This window comes from Scyliorhinus canicula, chromosome 9 (genome assembly GCF_902713615.1).
Source record: "Scyliorhinus canicula chromosome 9, sScyCan1.1, whole genome shotgun sequence".
Classification (NCBI taxonomy): Eukaryota; Metazoa; Chordata; class Chondrichthyes; order Carcharhiniformes; family Scyliorhinidae; genus Scyliorhinus; species Scyliorhinus canicula.
The window spans coordinates 39,663,404-39,677,671 of record NC_052154.1 but is presented as its reverse complement, the minus strand read 5'-3'; the positions used below and the strand labels follow the sequence as shown (position 1 = coordinate 39,677,671).

The window sequence follows — 14,268 nt, the reverse complement described above, 5'->3', positions numbered from 1 at the left end:
CAAATTATGTAATCTCTGTGGTAAATTAGCCCATTGATATGTTCACATGTAGATTAGTGTATATGCAGACAGATATGTAAATAGATATACTGTATTATCTATAGTAAAATTAGTATATGATCACTGGATTCATCAGCGGTTTACAGGGCTATTTTGGAAGAGGAGAAGGCATCACTAGAAGGGATCAAGGCAAAGTGGGAGGAAGAGTTGGGAGAGGGTATGGAGGAGGGGTTCTGGTGTGAGGTGCTCCGGAGGGTGAATGCCTCCACCTCGTGTGCGAGGTTGGGGCTGATACAGCTGACGGTAGTGTATAGAGCTCACCTTACAAGGGCGAGGATGAGCCGGCTCTTTGAGGGGGTAGAAGATGTTTGTGAATGTTGCGTGGGAGGCCCCGCAAACCACGCTCATATGTTTTGGTTCTGTCCCCAGCTGGAGGATTACTGGAAGGAGGTGTTTAGGGTAATCTCTAAAGTGGTGCATGTGAACCTGGACCTGGGCCCTCGGGAGGCCATATCGATGTGTCAGACCAGCCGGGGTTGGAAACGGGCGCGGAGGCAGATGTTGTAGCCTTCGCTTTGTTGATCGCCCGAAGGCGGATCTTGTTAGGGTGGAGATCAACCTCTCCACCCTGTGCCCTGGCGTGGTTGGGGGACCTCCTGGAATTCTTAATGCTTGAAAATGTCAAATTTGAAATGAGGAGAAGGATGGAGGGGTTCTACAATTCATGGGTGTTATTCATTATGCTCTTTCAAGAATTGGATCACATCGAACATTAGGGGGGTTGGGGGGCTGGGGGACTGTATGTGTTAATGGTGACTGTGGGTGATTCCTAATTCCTTTTTGTCATTTGTTTATGTTAATATGTGGGCCAATGTCTGGGGTTTGTTGGGAGGATGGGATCGTTGTTATTGATATGGGGATTGACATTACATTCGTTACTGATTATTGTTTATTGTTGGGTGTAAATATGGGAGAAAATGTGAAAAAGGAGGAGAATTAAAAAATATTTTTTTTTTTAAATGATCACTGGATTCGCTTGACCTCCGCATCTGTCACTGATCCTAAACATTAGTTGGCCAGTGCTCCATATTGACTGTACTGACTGTACAATCTGTAAATCAATTTCATCCTTTCCGGGGAACCTCTTACTGACTCCGTCTGCCTACATCTACATCACGGCATTTTATTTCCTGAATCTTTGCCGTGTCTGTGTAGCCTGAATTTCCCTGTGTCCATTTCTATGCATATTTTGATTTTCAGTCCAGACTCTGTTCCCTTACCAGAATGTATGCATTCTCTTCGATGGCCAGTGTTTTGGGCTAAATCAGACTTCACAACCTTGTCTTATTTGGACTTTCAACCTCCTATCCTCTCCATCAGCTAGACCGTGTAGTTCATACTTCATCTTTCTTACCATAATTATTCCCTGTCCTTGCATCAACTTGCCTGCTGCTGAAACCCTCAGACTATTCCAATGCACTCTTAACTAGCTCTGTCTCCATAAACTTGAGATCATCCAAAATTTGGTTGTCTGTATTCTAACCTGTACCAGATCTTGTAAATGTAAACCTGTGCTCACTGACCTAGATTAGCTCTGGGTCTACCAATGACTCTTTTTAAAGTTCTATTCACATGTTCAAAACCCTCCACACCCTTACACCTCCCTATATTGGTATCGTACCCGAACTTTACAACCCTCCAAGAGTTGTCCGTTCCTCCAATTTTTGGCTCTTGTGAATTTCCCACTCCTTTTGCCCCATCATTGGCGAGCATACCTTCAGACATCTAAGCAATAAACTCTGCCTCTTCACCTCTCTTGTCCATCAGGTTAATCCTGAAAATCAATTTTAACAATATTGGAATGACACTGTTATAACCCGCACAGGTCTTATGGGTAGGGATGAGTCACTGCCCTGTGGATCTTGCAGAATACGAGCTTGCCCGATAAGGGGGCGGAGGACCCTTAACAATGGCCACTTGTATAAATAGAGTCAGCCAGTAATAATAATAATCTTTATTACAAGTAGGCTTACGTTAATACTGCAATTAAGTTACTGTGAAAATAAGGCACTGACTAGGGAGAAGATCCAGTAGGGTACTACTGGAGCTGTACATAATAATTAAGTGTAAAAGAAAGTAAGTTTTGTTTCTCGACCAACTCTGTGTGTACTCTTCATTGCGCTTGCAAAATAATCCTTCATTTATTGAGTGAAATAATACAAATAATGCCCAATATACATGCACTTTAATTCTAACTCTATTCTATAACAAGACTCCCAATCAAATAAAAATCTTTACTGAGAATACAGGTCGAGTATCCTTTATCCGTAAATCTGACAAACGAACACATCCAAAAACCAACCATACTTTTTTTTGAGCCTTACTGACCTTCAGCTCGAGAAGTCAGTGACCTGAGCCAACATGAACCTCACAGTCCGCACCTAACCTTTTGGCATGGGCAGTCTCTGACCTGAGCTGATATGAACCTCGTAGACCACACCTGACCTGTTGGCGTGGGAAGTCTCTGACTTACGCTGATATGAACCTCGCAGACCGCACCTGACCTGTTGGCGTGGGAAGTCTCTGACCTGAGCTGACACGACCTGAGCCAACCACACCCATCCTTTAGCGGGGGATGTCTAGTTTATTTGCACTGTTTACGTTGCAATTTCTGTCCGTACTACACCTTGCGAGCCTTCTCCTACAAGCAGAATCACAGATGGTGCCATAAGTAGGAATTTATTACACATCTTACCTTTTTAATCATTTTATTTACTTTAGACTATAACTAGCCTAGGCTTTGGCCATTGTAATGTGAGGTAGCCTAAGCCTATATGCAGTATGTGAAAACCAAAATTAGATGAAATCTGAAAGTCAATCAGCCATGAGGGTTTCTAATAAAGTATACATTGGCCTGTGTATATTTTCCTTCTCTTTTCTTTTATGCTGATATAGATTTTTGGACTGATGTATTTTTCACTGCAATTTTACTGTTTGGCTAATTGGTCCACATTTTCCTGGTCAAAATAGAAAAAATGGACATACATATGCATAGCTACCAACTGAGCCATGACTGACGCACATGATAACATTGAAATTAATGTCATGCCCCGTTACTTATCTGCAAATGTTACAGCAATTACAGCAAGGGTCATTTATTGCTTACCCCAATTGCCCATGAGAAGATGGTGGTGAGTTCCTTCTTCAACTGCTCCAGTGCATGCGGTGTAGGTATTCCCACAGTGCTATTAGGTAGGAAATCCCAGAACATTGATCCAACGATAATGAAGAAACTGAAATATATTGCCAAGTTAGAATGGTGCATGACTTGGAGAGAATTTGCAGCTGTCAATGTTCCCATGTGCCTGCTGCTCTTGTCTTTCGAAGCAGTAGATGTTGTTGGTTTATAAAATGCTGTTAAAGGAACTTTGCCAAGTCACTGCAGTATCAGTCACACATAGAGTGAATGTTAAAGTTCACCCCAGTCAAGTACAACGTTTTGTCTTGTTGTTGGAGCTGCCCTCATCCAGGCAAATGGAGACTATTCCATCAAATTCCTGACCTGCTTTGGAGATGGTGGAGAAGCTTTGTTAAGGCAGGCATACAGTAGGTACCACAGTCTGTATAATCAGAAACGATGGCTGAGATTATCAGATCCCAATGCACCCTGCTACCACTGCTAGCAAGGATGGAGAATTTGGCACTCAGTCAAATCTCCATTCACCGCAGCAGGACCAGAGAAATCCTGCCGGCATGAAGGAACGGAGAACTCTGCCCTATTTCTCCGAATTTTAAATTTTAGCAGTGGGAGAAATCTGTTTCAAAATTACTCTTTGCTATCATGAAAAGTTAATAGTTTCAAAATACTTTTTAGATTTCCATTATGGTGACTAATCTCAGTTCTTTTAGCTCAGTTATTTTTTGTTACAGGATGAAATATCTGTGGACATCTCATATGTGTGTCTTTGCATCAGCAGCAATTTGCAGCAATCAGTTGTGGAGTCTGAGTCTCAAAGCAATACGTCTGTATTCTCCTCACTGGGTCAGTGTCATTAACACAAACCCAGTGCTTCGTTATCTTTAAATTAGAAGTTCAAGACTATGTCTAATGTAGTTTCTTTAACAAAATGTTTCTCTCGTGTTTTGATTATTTATGTCCATTGTTCTCCTTAATACTTAGCTGTTAAGAGCTGTCTAGATTTTCTTATTGAGGTGAAGTCCTTTTTTGCTCAATTTGTCCCACGCTACCAAATTTGTTTGCAGCATAATTGAGTGTAAAATATTTTTCTATTATCTTATCCATTAGCATTTCTAAGCGTTAAACATTCAAATGCTGCATTAATCCACAACCATTGCATTACTCATATTTTTTTACTGCTCCAAAGGCACGTTCACAATTTTACTGTATTTGACCAGGCTACTTTGTATTCAGTTTTTTTGGAACTTCATTGTTGCCAAAGCTTAGGAGTTGTAAGTGAACTCATTTTCATCTCTTGTTTGACATCAGTTTTCTTATTTAACTGAGAATGTAATTCAGGGCAGACCTTACCAAGTGTCTGTAACTTTGTGATTATGTAAATGACCCCAAAATCAGTAGCAGCAAAGAAATGGCATGGTAACAACTCGAAATGTAGCCACATCACACTATTTCTAACAGAAGTGAAAGTTTTAATTCCTGAGAAATATTCACAGTAATTAAAAAGTGATATAATGCAAGGAATAACGTCACCATTGAGGTGTGGCCTACTTTGTATTTTAAGATTATATTATATAGTCAACAGTTTATAAGCCAAGGAAATTTCTGTTATTTTAAATGTTTGGATTGTTATCTTAAAATTGTAAAGTACATGTATTTTTATCATTCAAATTAATTGAGTTTAATTAGTAATTACAGCTTGCCACTAGGGTGTCAGTGCTCTGGCAGATTCTTTCAAACTTTTTCCTGCTCAATAATGTTATCATACTTCTTCAGATACAAATAATAACAAGACTAGAATAGTACTAGAAACTTCAGAAAATGCTCAATTTCAAGATTTTAGAAATAACAACTGTATTAAATGGGCAAATAAGTAGTACTGTGCAATTCATCTGCCATTAATCTATCCACATAATTTTTATAATTGATTTTGACTTCAAAGTTTTAATCACGTCTTAACAAATACATGAAAAGGATGGGAATAGAGGGATATGGTCCCCAGAAGGGTAGGTGATTTAGTTCAGACGGGCAGCATGGTTGGTGCAGGCTTGGAGGGCCGAAGGGCCTGTTCCTGTGCTGTAATTTCCTTTGTTCTTTTATTTTGAAGCTGCTCTATCAGAATCAATAGCTGCTGACATATTTGCATAGAATTTCTGAATTCAAGGCAATGATGAAAATTAGACTGCAGTACTCATAATGCTGATCCTTGAGGCAAGCCACCTTGACATAACCTTTAGAAAGTGCCTGTTTGAAAGATTTGACTTAAATTTCCGATACCTGTGAGCTTAATATTACAGTCTCTTGCATGCGGCTTTTTGGATGCCTTTTTAAAAATCTAGATACAGCAAGTTGCAGGCTTACCCTAGTATCATACAGTAGGCTTGACTTTCCTCAAAAAAGCCAGAGAGGTTGATCAAACAGAATTTTTTCCCTATGAAACCATTATTCCCAAGTTATTTTAAAGATAACCCTAAACATTACTAGATGTAATCAGTACTATTGTTGTAGTTGCTTGTGATTGCTTTCTTTGTCCTTTTTGAAAATGAATAAAATGTTAGTCTGTTTCCAATCTACCTGTATTATGTAATCTTTAGGTCTCTTGTTTTTGCAGGTCCGTGTGATAAGGTTTGCAGTTCCTATATTAATCTTCATTTACCTTTACCATGAGGTAAGATTAATTAATCTGAGAAAGCAAAAAACATTAGCTCATCTTTGTCAAGTTTCAGACGTTTTATTTTAAGACAATAAAAATTACTAAATTGATTATCACAATCAGTTGAAGCCTACAGATGATGTTCCACTCTTTGTAAACTAAAATCCTATGTCACAGACAATTTTTAGGTGTTATTTTTTACTGCCTGTGATCAAATATATTTGTATGTGGATGTTCTTACCCTCTGAGTGATTGAACCAATTTTAATAACTCAATATCAAGCTGTTGTGCATTAAATTTGAAGAAAGTTTCTTTATTTCTCACAAACATTTGCCCTGAAGATTAAGACGGGTTAAATGAAGGGCAGCACAGTGGCACAATGGTTAGCACTGCTGCCTCACGGCGCCGAGGTCCCAGGTTCGATCCCTGCTCTGGGTCACTGTCCGTGTGGAGTTTGCACATTATCCCCGTGTTTGCGTGGGTTTCATCCCCACAACCCAAAGATGTGCAGGTGGATTGGCCACACTAAATTGTCCCTTAATTGGAAAAAATTAATTGGACACTCTATATAAAAAAAAATTTTTTTTTAATATTTAAAGGTTTAAACAAAGGCTTCGTACTTTACTCACATGACTCAGCCACGCTATCACACACATAAAAACGAGATACAATTGAAGTTAAAACATTAATTAGAAAAATGGAATTTAATTTCTCTATTTTGTTGCCAGCCCAATGTTTCTTGCTTGAGTTGATGTTTTGGGTGGAAGTGAAGATCTAGAAAAGCAGATATTTCCCTCTTGCTGCAAAGGCTCTCGTAGCAGATCTGCCAGAGGTTGAGTTTTTTAAAGAGTCACAATACTGTCACAGCATTATGGCAGGCACTTACATTTTGCTCCTCCCTCCTGTCTATTTATGCTAACCTTTCATCTTGATGCACTAAATTAGTAACTATAGTTACTACTGAGGTAGGCAACATCAAAATACACAAAGTTGTTAACCAATCTGTAGAATTGGAGTGTAAATGTAAATTAATTTCAATATAGATAAGTGTGATGTGATGCATTTTGTTGGGAACAATAAGGAGAGCAGCGTCACCTGAGTTGGCTAAAGGCACGAAGAGATCTTGGAGTACAGTTACAAAATCATTAAAAGTAGCAATGCTAGTTCAGAAAACTGTGCAGTCAAAAGCACTGGGGCGGGATTCTCCGACCCCCTGGGGGAGGGGGGCGATCCGACCCCGAGGGGTGCTCCCACGGTGGCCTGGCCCGCGATCGGGGCCCACCGATTGGCGGGTGGGCCTGTGCCGTGGGGGCGCACTTTTTCTTCTGCCTTTACCATGATGTTCACCATGGTTGAGGCGGAAGAGACCCCCACCCCTGCGCATGCGCCGGTATGACGTTCGGAGCATGCGCGGACTTACACCAGCCGGCGAAGTCCTTTCGGCCCCGGCTGGCGTGGCGCCAAAGGCCGTTCACGCCAGCCGGCGAAGTGGGAACCACTCCGGCACGGGCCTAGCCCCTCAATGTGAGGGCTTGGCCCCTAAAGGTGTGAAGAATTCCGCACCTTTGGGACGGCCCGACACCGGAGTGGTTGACGCCACTCCGACACGCCGGGAACCCCGCCCCGCCGGGTAGGGGAGAATCCGGCCCTGATATGGAATAGAGTTCAAAAGCAGAAAATTACATTCCGCTTTTATAGAGACTTTTGTTGGTCCACACTTTGAGTGCCAGGTGCGGTTCTGATCTCCATATTACAAAATGTGTACAGAACTTTGGAGAAAGTGTAGAAAATATTTAGAAGTACGATGCTAGAGCATGAAAACATCTGAATAGGTTGAAGCTCTTTTCTGTGGAGAGAAAAAAAATGAGAAGTGACCTGATAGAAGTCTTTAAAATTATGAAAGTGTTCAGTTAGATAGAAATAACTAAGGTGTTTCCACAGATTGGATGGGCTGCCACGAAGATAAGATAATAAGATAGTCACCAATAAATTTGGTACAGAATTTAGGACAAACTCCTTTATCCGAATGGTGAAAATATGGAGTTTACTTCCAAACGGAGTGATTGAGGCAAATAACATAGATGCATTTAAGGGAAAGCCAAATAGGTGCATGAGAGAGAAAGGTACAGAAGGATATGTTGCTGGGGTGAGGTGGGAAGAAGCTAGTGTAGAGAATGGTTGAGAGAATGGCTTGCTTCTCTGCTGTACATTCTAGGTGATCATGAAATTCTGCTGTACAAGGAAGGGTTTGTGAGCTTCAATTTTTTTGGTGATAACTGAGTGAGCACCCTAATGCACCATTGTCATGCAGGTCTGTAACTATGTTGAAATGGACAAAGCACCTTAACAGCAATAGCAATTTGCATTTATGTAGCCTTTTTAACATAGAAAAAAGCTTGTGTGCTTCATAGAAGCATAATCAGACAAGAATTGACTCCTAACTAAAGCAGGTTTTAGGACAGGTGTCTAAAAGCTTAGGAAAGAGTTTTAAAAGACAATTTGGAAGACAAAAGGAAATATGAAATGAAAATGTGAAAGAAAAAAACTTGTAAATTAAATTGAATTAAATCGATAAGCACATAGGTAATACATTGAAAATCAGGACGGGGATGGAAAAAGTGCAATAAAAATTAGGTGATTGTTACCTGAAATGAGAAGATGCAGCCATCAGGAAAGACTGAGTAGGCTGGGTTATTTTTTCTGTAAAACAGAAGACGAAAGATGTAGGGTGGAATTCTCCATCGCCAGACACCAAAATCGGAATAGAACGGCTTCCAACGCCAAAGGGGGGGAGGGAGGGAGGGGGGGGAAGAATGCAAAGATCCCAAAGAAGGTCCTGCAGAAAACAAAATCCGGAGGGAGGGAAGGGGGGGGGGGGGGGGGGGGGGTGGAGAATGCAAAGATCCCAAAGAAGGTCCTACAGAAAACAATATCGAGGGGAGAGGGGGAGGGAGGGAGGGAGAATGCAAAGATCCCAAAGAAGGTCCTACAGAAAACAAAATTCAGGGGGAGGGGGGGAGGGAGTGGAGGGGGGGGGGGGGGGGGGGAGAATGCAAAGATCCCAAAGAAGGTCCTACGGAAAACAAAATCCAGGGTGGGGGCTAGCTCTCCCAAACCTACGATTCTACCACTGGACAGCAACAGCAGAAAGAGTAATGGGATGGATAAAGTAGCTGAGTGTGTGCGTGCGGAGGAGGCCTTCTGCAAGGGGACCTCTCTCAGGGCCCCCGCCACGGTGGCACTCTCATGCCCAGCCAAAAACACTCAAGCAGCCCTGTGGTGATAGCTACGCTCCAGTCCTGGAACCAGTTACGACAGCAATTCGGCCTGACCAAAACGTCTGACAAGGCCCCCATCTGCAGTAACCACCGGTTCACATCAGCACTCACTGACGCCACCTTTAAAAGATGGAGACAGGACGGTTAGAGACCTATACACCGACGGTAGGATCACAACGCTGGATGAAGTGATGGAGAGATTTCAACTAGCAGGGGGCAACAAACTCGGGTACCTGCAGCTTAAAAACTTCATATGGAAGGAGACAAGGACATACCCATGACCACTGCAACGGATGCTATTAGAAGAACTACTGGACATAGACATTCTAGGCAGAGGGAACTGTAGTGACATGTACAGATGACTGATAAAGAAGGCTGACATCAAACTGGACGCGACGAGGAGGAAATGTGTGGAAGACCTGGGTTTTGAAATAGAGTGGGGACTCTGGAGCAAAGCACTACATAGGGTCAACTGCACCTCCACATGCGCAAGGCCTAATGCAACTAAAGGTGGTACACAGAGCCCACTTAACCAGAACCCGAACGAGTAGGTTCTTCCCGGAGGTGGACGCCAGATGTGAACGGTGCCAAGAAAGCCCGGCCAACCATGCCCACATGTTTTGGTCTTGGTCCAGACTTGCTAGGTTCTGGACAGCCTTCTTCGAGGCAATGTCCAAAGTGTTGAGGATGGGGGTGAAGCCATGCCCAAAAGTGGCACTCTTCAAGGTATCAGAACAGCCAGATCTCTTCATGGGGAGGAGGGCCAACGCACTTGCCTTCGCCTCCCTGATCGCACGGAGGAGAATCCTGCTTGGCTGGCGGTCAGCAGCACCACCCAAAGCTGCAGACTGGCTGTCCGACCTGTCGGAATTTCTCCAAATGGAGAAAATCAAATTTGCCACCCGAGGGTCGGAAGAGGGCATCTACAAAATATAGGAGCCATTCACTTGGTTGTTCCAAGACCTGTTTGTAGCCAACAACAAGGAAGCCGAAGATCAGGGGAGGGTAGCTGAGACACAGTAAGGTGGGGAGAGGGGGTGGGGGGGGGGGGGGGGAGGGGGGGGAGGGGGGGGGTGGTTAGGGAAACAAGGGACTCCACCAAGCCCAACAGAGGAACCAGGAGACACTGGAGGGCAGGGGTAACAATAGTTGAACCAGAGGGAAGAAAAGCTGAGGAAAACCCAGCGGGGAGTGAAACGCAGGGGACCACACTATGGCAAACACTACAAGGAAGGTGTAAAAGAAAAGGAATGGTCCTTAAAACAATCTTGATGTAAATAATTCTAGTATTACTCCTTATATACTCTCTTGCGATACTCGCACTGTTTGTTCATATTTCTATTTAATTTGTACACCAAAAACCCAATATAAATTTTTTTTTGAAAAAGTAAATATTGGTTTGTTGATGTGCAATTTCAGTCTGTCCTATCTAAGTAAATTGTAAACCTATTAATAAGTGATCTACTACAAGCATATAATACTGCATTTTCTTGTTTTCGGTAGGATTTTCTTAATTATATAGTGTGTGTGTGTGTGTGTGTATATATATTTGTGTGTGGTATAAGTATTTGGTATGTTGCCAATGTAGTGTGCACAAGTGAAATCAGCTGAAGAGACGTTTGTGTTTTCCCCATATTGTAAATGGCTGCTGGGTCATCGCCTCCAATGGGTACTGAATCAATGTGTATGAATACATTACAGTGGTTTGTTTCACATTGATCAAACTTCAAGCCTCTGATAACCCTAATCCCTATGAACATGTCAGATAGTGGCATTCCCAGAGGCTATCTTTTGTTACCACATCTGCTTTTTTTCAGCTGGAGGTATAGGCTAGTAAGATGGGAGTTGTGAACAGAAACATTATATTTGTAACTTTGGTCCTCTTGTTCGTGTAGTTCTGGCCAAAGATAATGACTGAACTGTCAGATCTGAGGGAATTTTATGATCCTGATACAGTTGAATTAATGAACTGGATCAAGTAAGTTAAGTAATTTTCACCTCTAAAATGGCATTTGAATATTTAATTTTAATGTTGTGCAAAAATTTCTTATCCACAACAAATCATAACTTGTATTTTTTTGCTTTTAAGTTTGTGCTTTTACAGTTAATTGGTTTTGATTGTCCAGATTAAGACAACAGTCTATGAAATACCGGGCAAGATTTGGGAGGAACTATTGATGCCGGAACTGAATTGCATGCAGTTCGCGTCCCCATTGGGGGCGCTATTTGTGGAGCAATTCAGGCCATGCTAATGGGCCAGCAGTTTACCCATGTGAATCTAGTACAATTCTTATTCCCACCGGCGTCAGATGCGATGCGGCTGGAATTGGTGCTGGAGAGCTTGAGAAGCTAGAACTTCTTTTAAGCCCTCCACTCCCCACACACTCATTCCAGTCAAGAAGATGGCAGCAAGGAGACCAGCCCCCCCGGTTCCTAAACCTAGGCCTTGTGAAGATGCTAGATGCAGTGGGACATCCTCTTTCCCCAGGGTGGGCAGGAGTTTCCAGCCCGCTATTGCTAAGTGGGCCTGGGGGAATGTGACCGAGGTGGTGAATGCTGCAGCCTCACCAGGCGGACCGTAACAGTGCAGGAAGAAGGTGAATTACCTCCTTAGGACAGCTCAGCTGAGTTGCCACCTCTGTTCCCCTGGCATCACTCCTGTCCTTCACTTCCCACATCACACCCGACTCCCCCAGAGGCCAGTCAAAACTAATCTGCCTGCACCTACCTCACATCCCACCATGCACCAAACTCCAACACCTGTATTGACCTCTTTGGTCAGGTGCCTTGCGCACAAACCCACAAACTACAGACCTCCCCCCATGTAACTCGTCTAATTGCATCTCACCATGTCCTTTATGCGTCCCCTAGGAAAAGGCAACCCATAATAGACGAGAGTGGGAGAAGACCAGAGTTGGTGTACCGGACCTCAGGGCTCTCAGCCCCGCGGAGCAGAGGGTACTGGAGGTAAACAGGGAGGTGCAGGAGAGAGCCATCTCGGATGTGGAGGTCGACATGCGGCAACCTAGTGAGCTGCCAATGTAAAATGATGTCCCTATACCAAGTGAGTCACCCCTCTCCCCAGACCACTCCTTTCCAAGATCTCACTGTCTCTTGTCTTTTGTCTTGCAGGATTACCATCAGACTGTACAGGCTTATCTGGGCTACCTCGTCCCCAGCCCGATGCCCAGATCACCCCGGAGCACCAGTCCGGGAAAGACTGACTTTTGGTCATTTCTCTCACCTACACCCTCCACCATCATTGATGCTATCACCGTGCTGGGGCATTTTAGCGATGAGCCTCCTGGGTCACCTTCTGGTGAACATGATCATATCAGCTGGAGGTAGAGACACATGAGGGAGCGGACAATCGGAGGGCTGCCCGATTCCAGGAAGCAACTGCAGTCCTGAAAGGTATCGTGCTTCTGAAAAGTACGATCCCATCCCTGGAGGAGATACAGACGCATAGCTAGGATTTACAGGAGGGGGTGTCAGCAACGTTCCAGACCTGCAGGTACAACTGGAGGAGTCCAACCCAACCACCTTCTGGTGCAGGAGATCAAGCCGACAATGCATGGTACCCAGGCCAACACTGATGGCACCCGCGGTGGAAGTCTTGGGTTAAGAAATCAGAGCCATTTGATCAAGACATCCAAGGCTTGGGGCAATCTGTACGGTCGATGGCTGAGGCTCAGGACAGGGGAGCTTAGTCACAGGCAAACATGTACCAGGCTCACACGGACATTGCTGTGGCACTTCAGAGCTTGGCCCATTCACAAAGGGTCATGGCTGTGGGCATCGAGAGCATTGGCCAGGCACTGACAGACCTGCGCCAGTCCCAGAGGTCTGGGGACGTCGGTCTGGAGCATCCGGACAGGCATCATTAGCCAAGACCTCAGCAGGTAACCCTTGTTGCCCAAGAGCCTATCCCTTGCCTGAGGGAGTGCCTTGAAGGTATCAGGAACCGCTGAGTTTGCCACGATGTATGCGCCATGCGTGCTGCCTGGATATTGGGCGCAGATGTGCATGATGTGCAACTGGTGATCACCCAACAAATGCACAGTCAGGGAGTGGAACCACTTCCAATTGATGAAGGGCATCCTCTGATGAGCTGGTGCTCGTAGAGGGGCATTTGCTCCATAGATCATCCCCTGGACCGAGGGCATGATAGCAATGGTGGCACATCCTGCTGCCCAGACATCCTGGTGTGCCTGGTCCAGACTGAAGTTTATATAGTCCGCAGCCACGCCTCCACCTCGTGCGCGCGGTTAGGGCTGATTCATCTGAAGGTGGTATACACAGCACACCTCACAAGGGCAGGATGAGCCAGCTATTTGAGGGGGTAGACGATGTGTGTGAACAGAAGGGGAGGGCAGCATGGTGGTGCAGTGGGTTAGCCCTGCTGCCTCACGTGCCGAGGTCCCAGGTTCGATCCTGGCTCTGAGTCACTGTCCATGTGGAGTTTGCACATTCTCCCCGTGTTTGCGTGGGTTTCGCCCCCACAGCCCAAAGATGTGCAGGTTAGGTGGATTGGCCATGCTAAATTGCCCCTTAATTGGAAAACAATTAATTGGATACTCTAAATTTAAAAAAAACATTGTGAGGGGGGATCCCAAAACCACATTCATATATTTTGGCTCTATCCAAAGCTGGAGGATTACTGGAAGGAGGTTTTTAGGGCAATCTCTAAAGTGATGCATGTGAAACTGGACCCAGGCCCTCGGGAGGCCATATTCGGGGTGTCGGACCAGCCGGGGTTGGAAACGGGTGCAGAGGCAGATGTTGTAGCCTTCACCTCGTTGATCGTACGAAGGCAGAACCTGTTGGGATGGAGATCAATCTCTCCACCCTGTGCCCTGGCATGGCGTGGGGACCTGCTGGAATTCTTGACTCTTGAGAGGGTCAAATTTGAACTGAGGGGAAGGATGCAGGGGTTCTACAATTCATGGGCGTTATTCATTATGCACTTTCAAGAATTGGATTACATCAAACATTACCCCCTAATGTGTTGGGAGAGAGGGGGACTGTATGTGTTAATTGTGACGATGGGTGATTCCTGATTCCTTTTTGTTATTTGTTTATGTTCACATGTGGGCTAATGTTTGGGGTTTGGTGGGACGATGGGATTGTAGTTATTGATA

At 44.3% G+C, this 14,268-nt stretch overlaps 1 protein-coding gene across 8 annotated transcripts in view; it reads left to right on the top strand.

Moving 5' to 3' along the window:
- Window positions 1-14,268, top strand: part of dpy19l3 (dpy-19 like C-mannosyltransferase 3) — a 117,944-nt gene that overhangs the window by 82,875 nt on the left and 20,801 nt on the right. For all 8 annotated transcript variants that reach the window (XM_038806570.1, XM_038806565.1, XM_038806566.1 and 5 more), the window contains exons 14-16: window positions 3,931-4,042; window positions 5,808-5,864; window positions 11,023-11,105. In XM_038806570.1, the coding sequence (XP_038662498.1) occupies window positions 3,931-4,042; window positions 5,808-5,864; window positions 11,023-11,105 (252 nt within the window). The remainder of the gene's footprint in view (window positions 1-3,930; window positions 4,043-5,807; window positions 5,865-11,022; window positions 11,106-14,268) is intronic.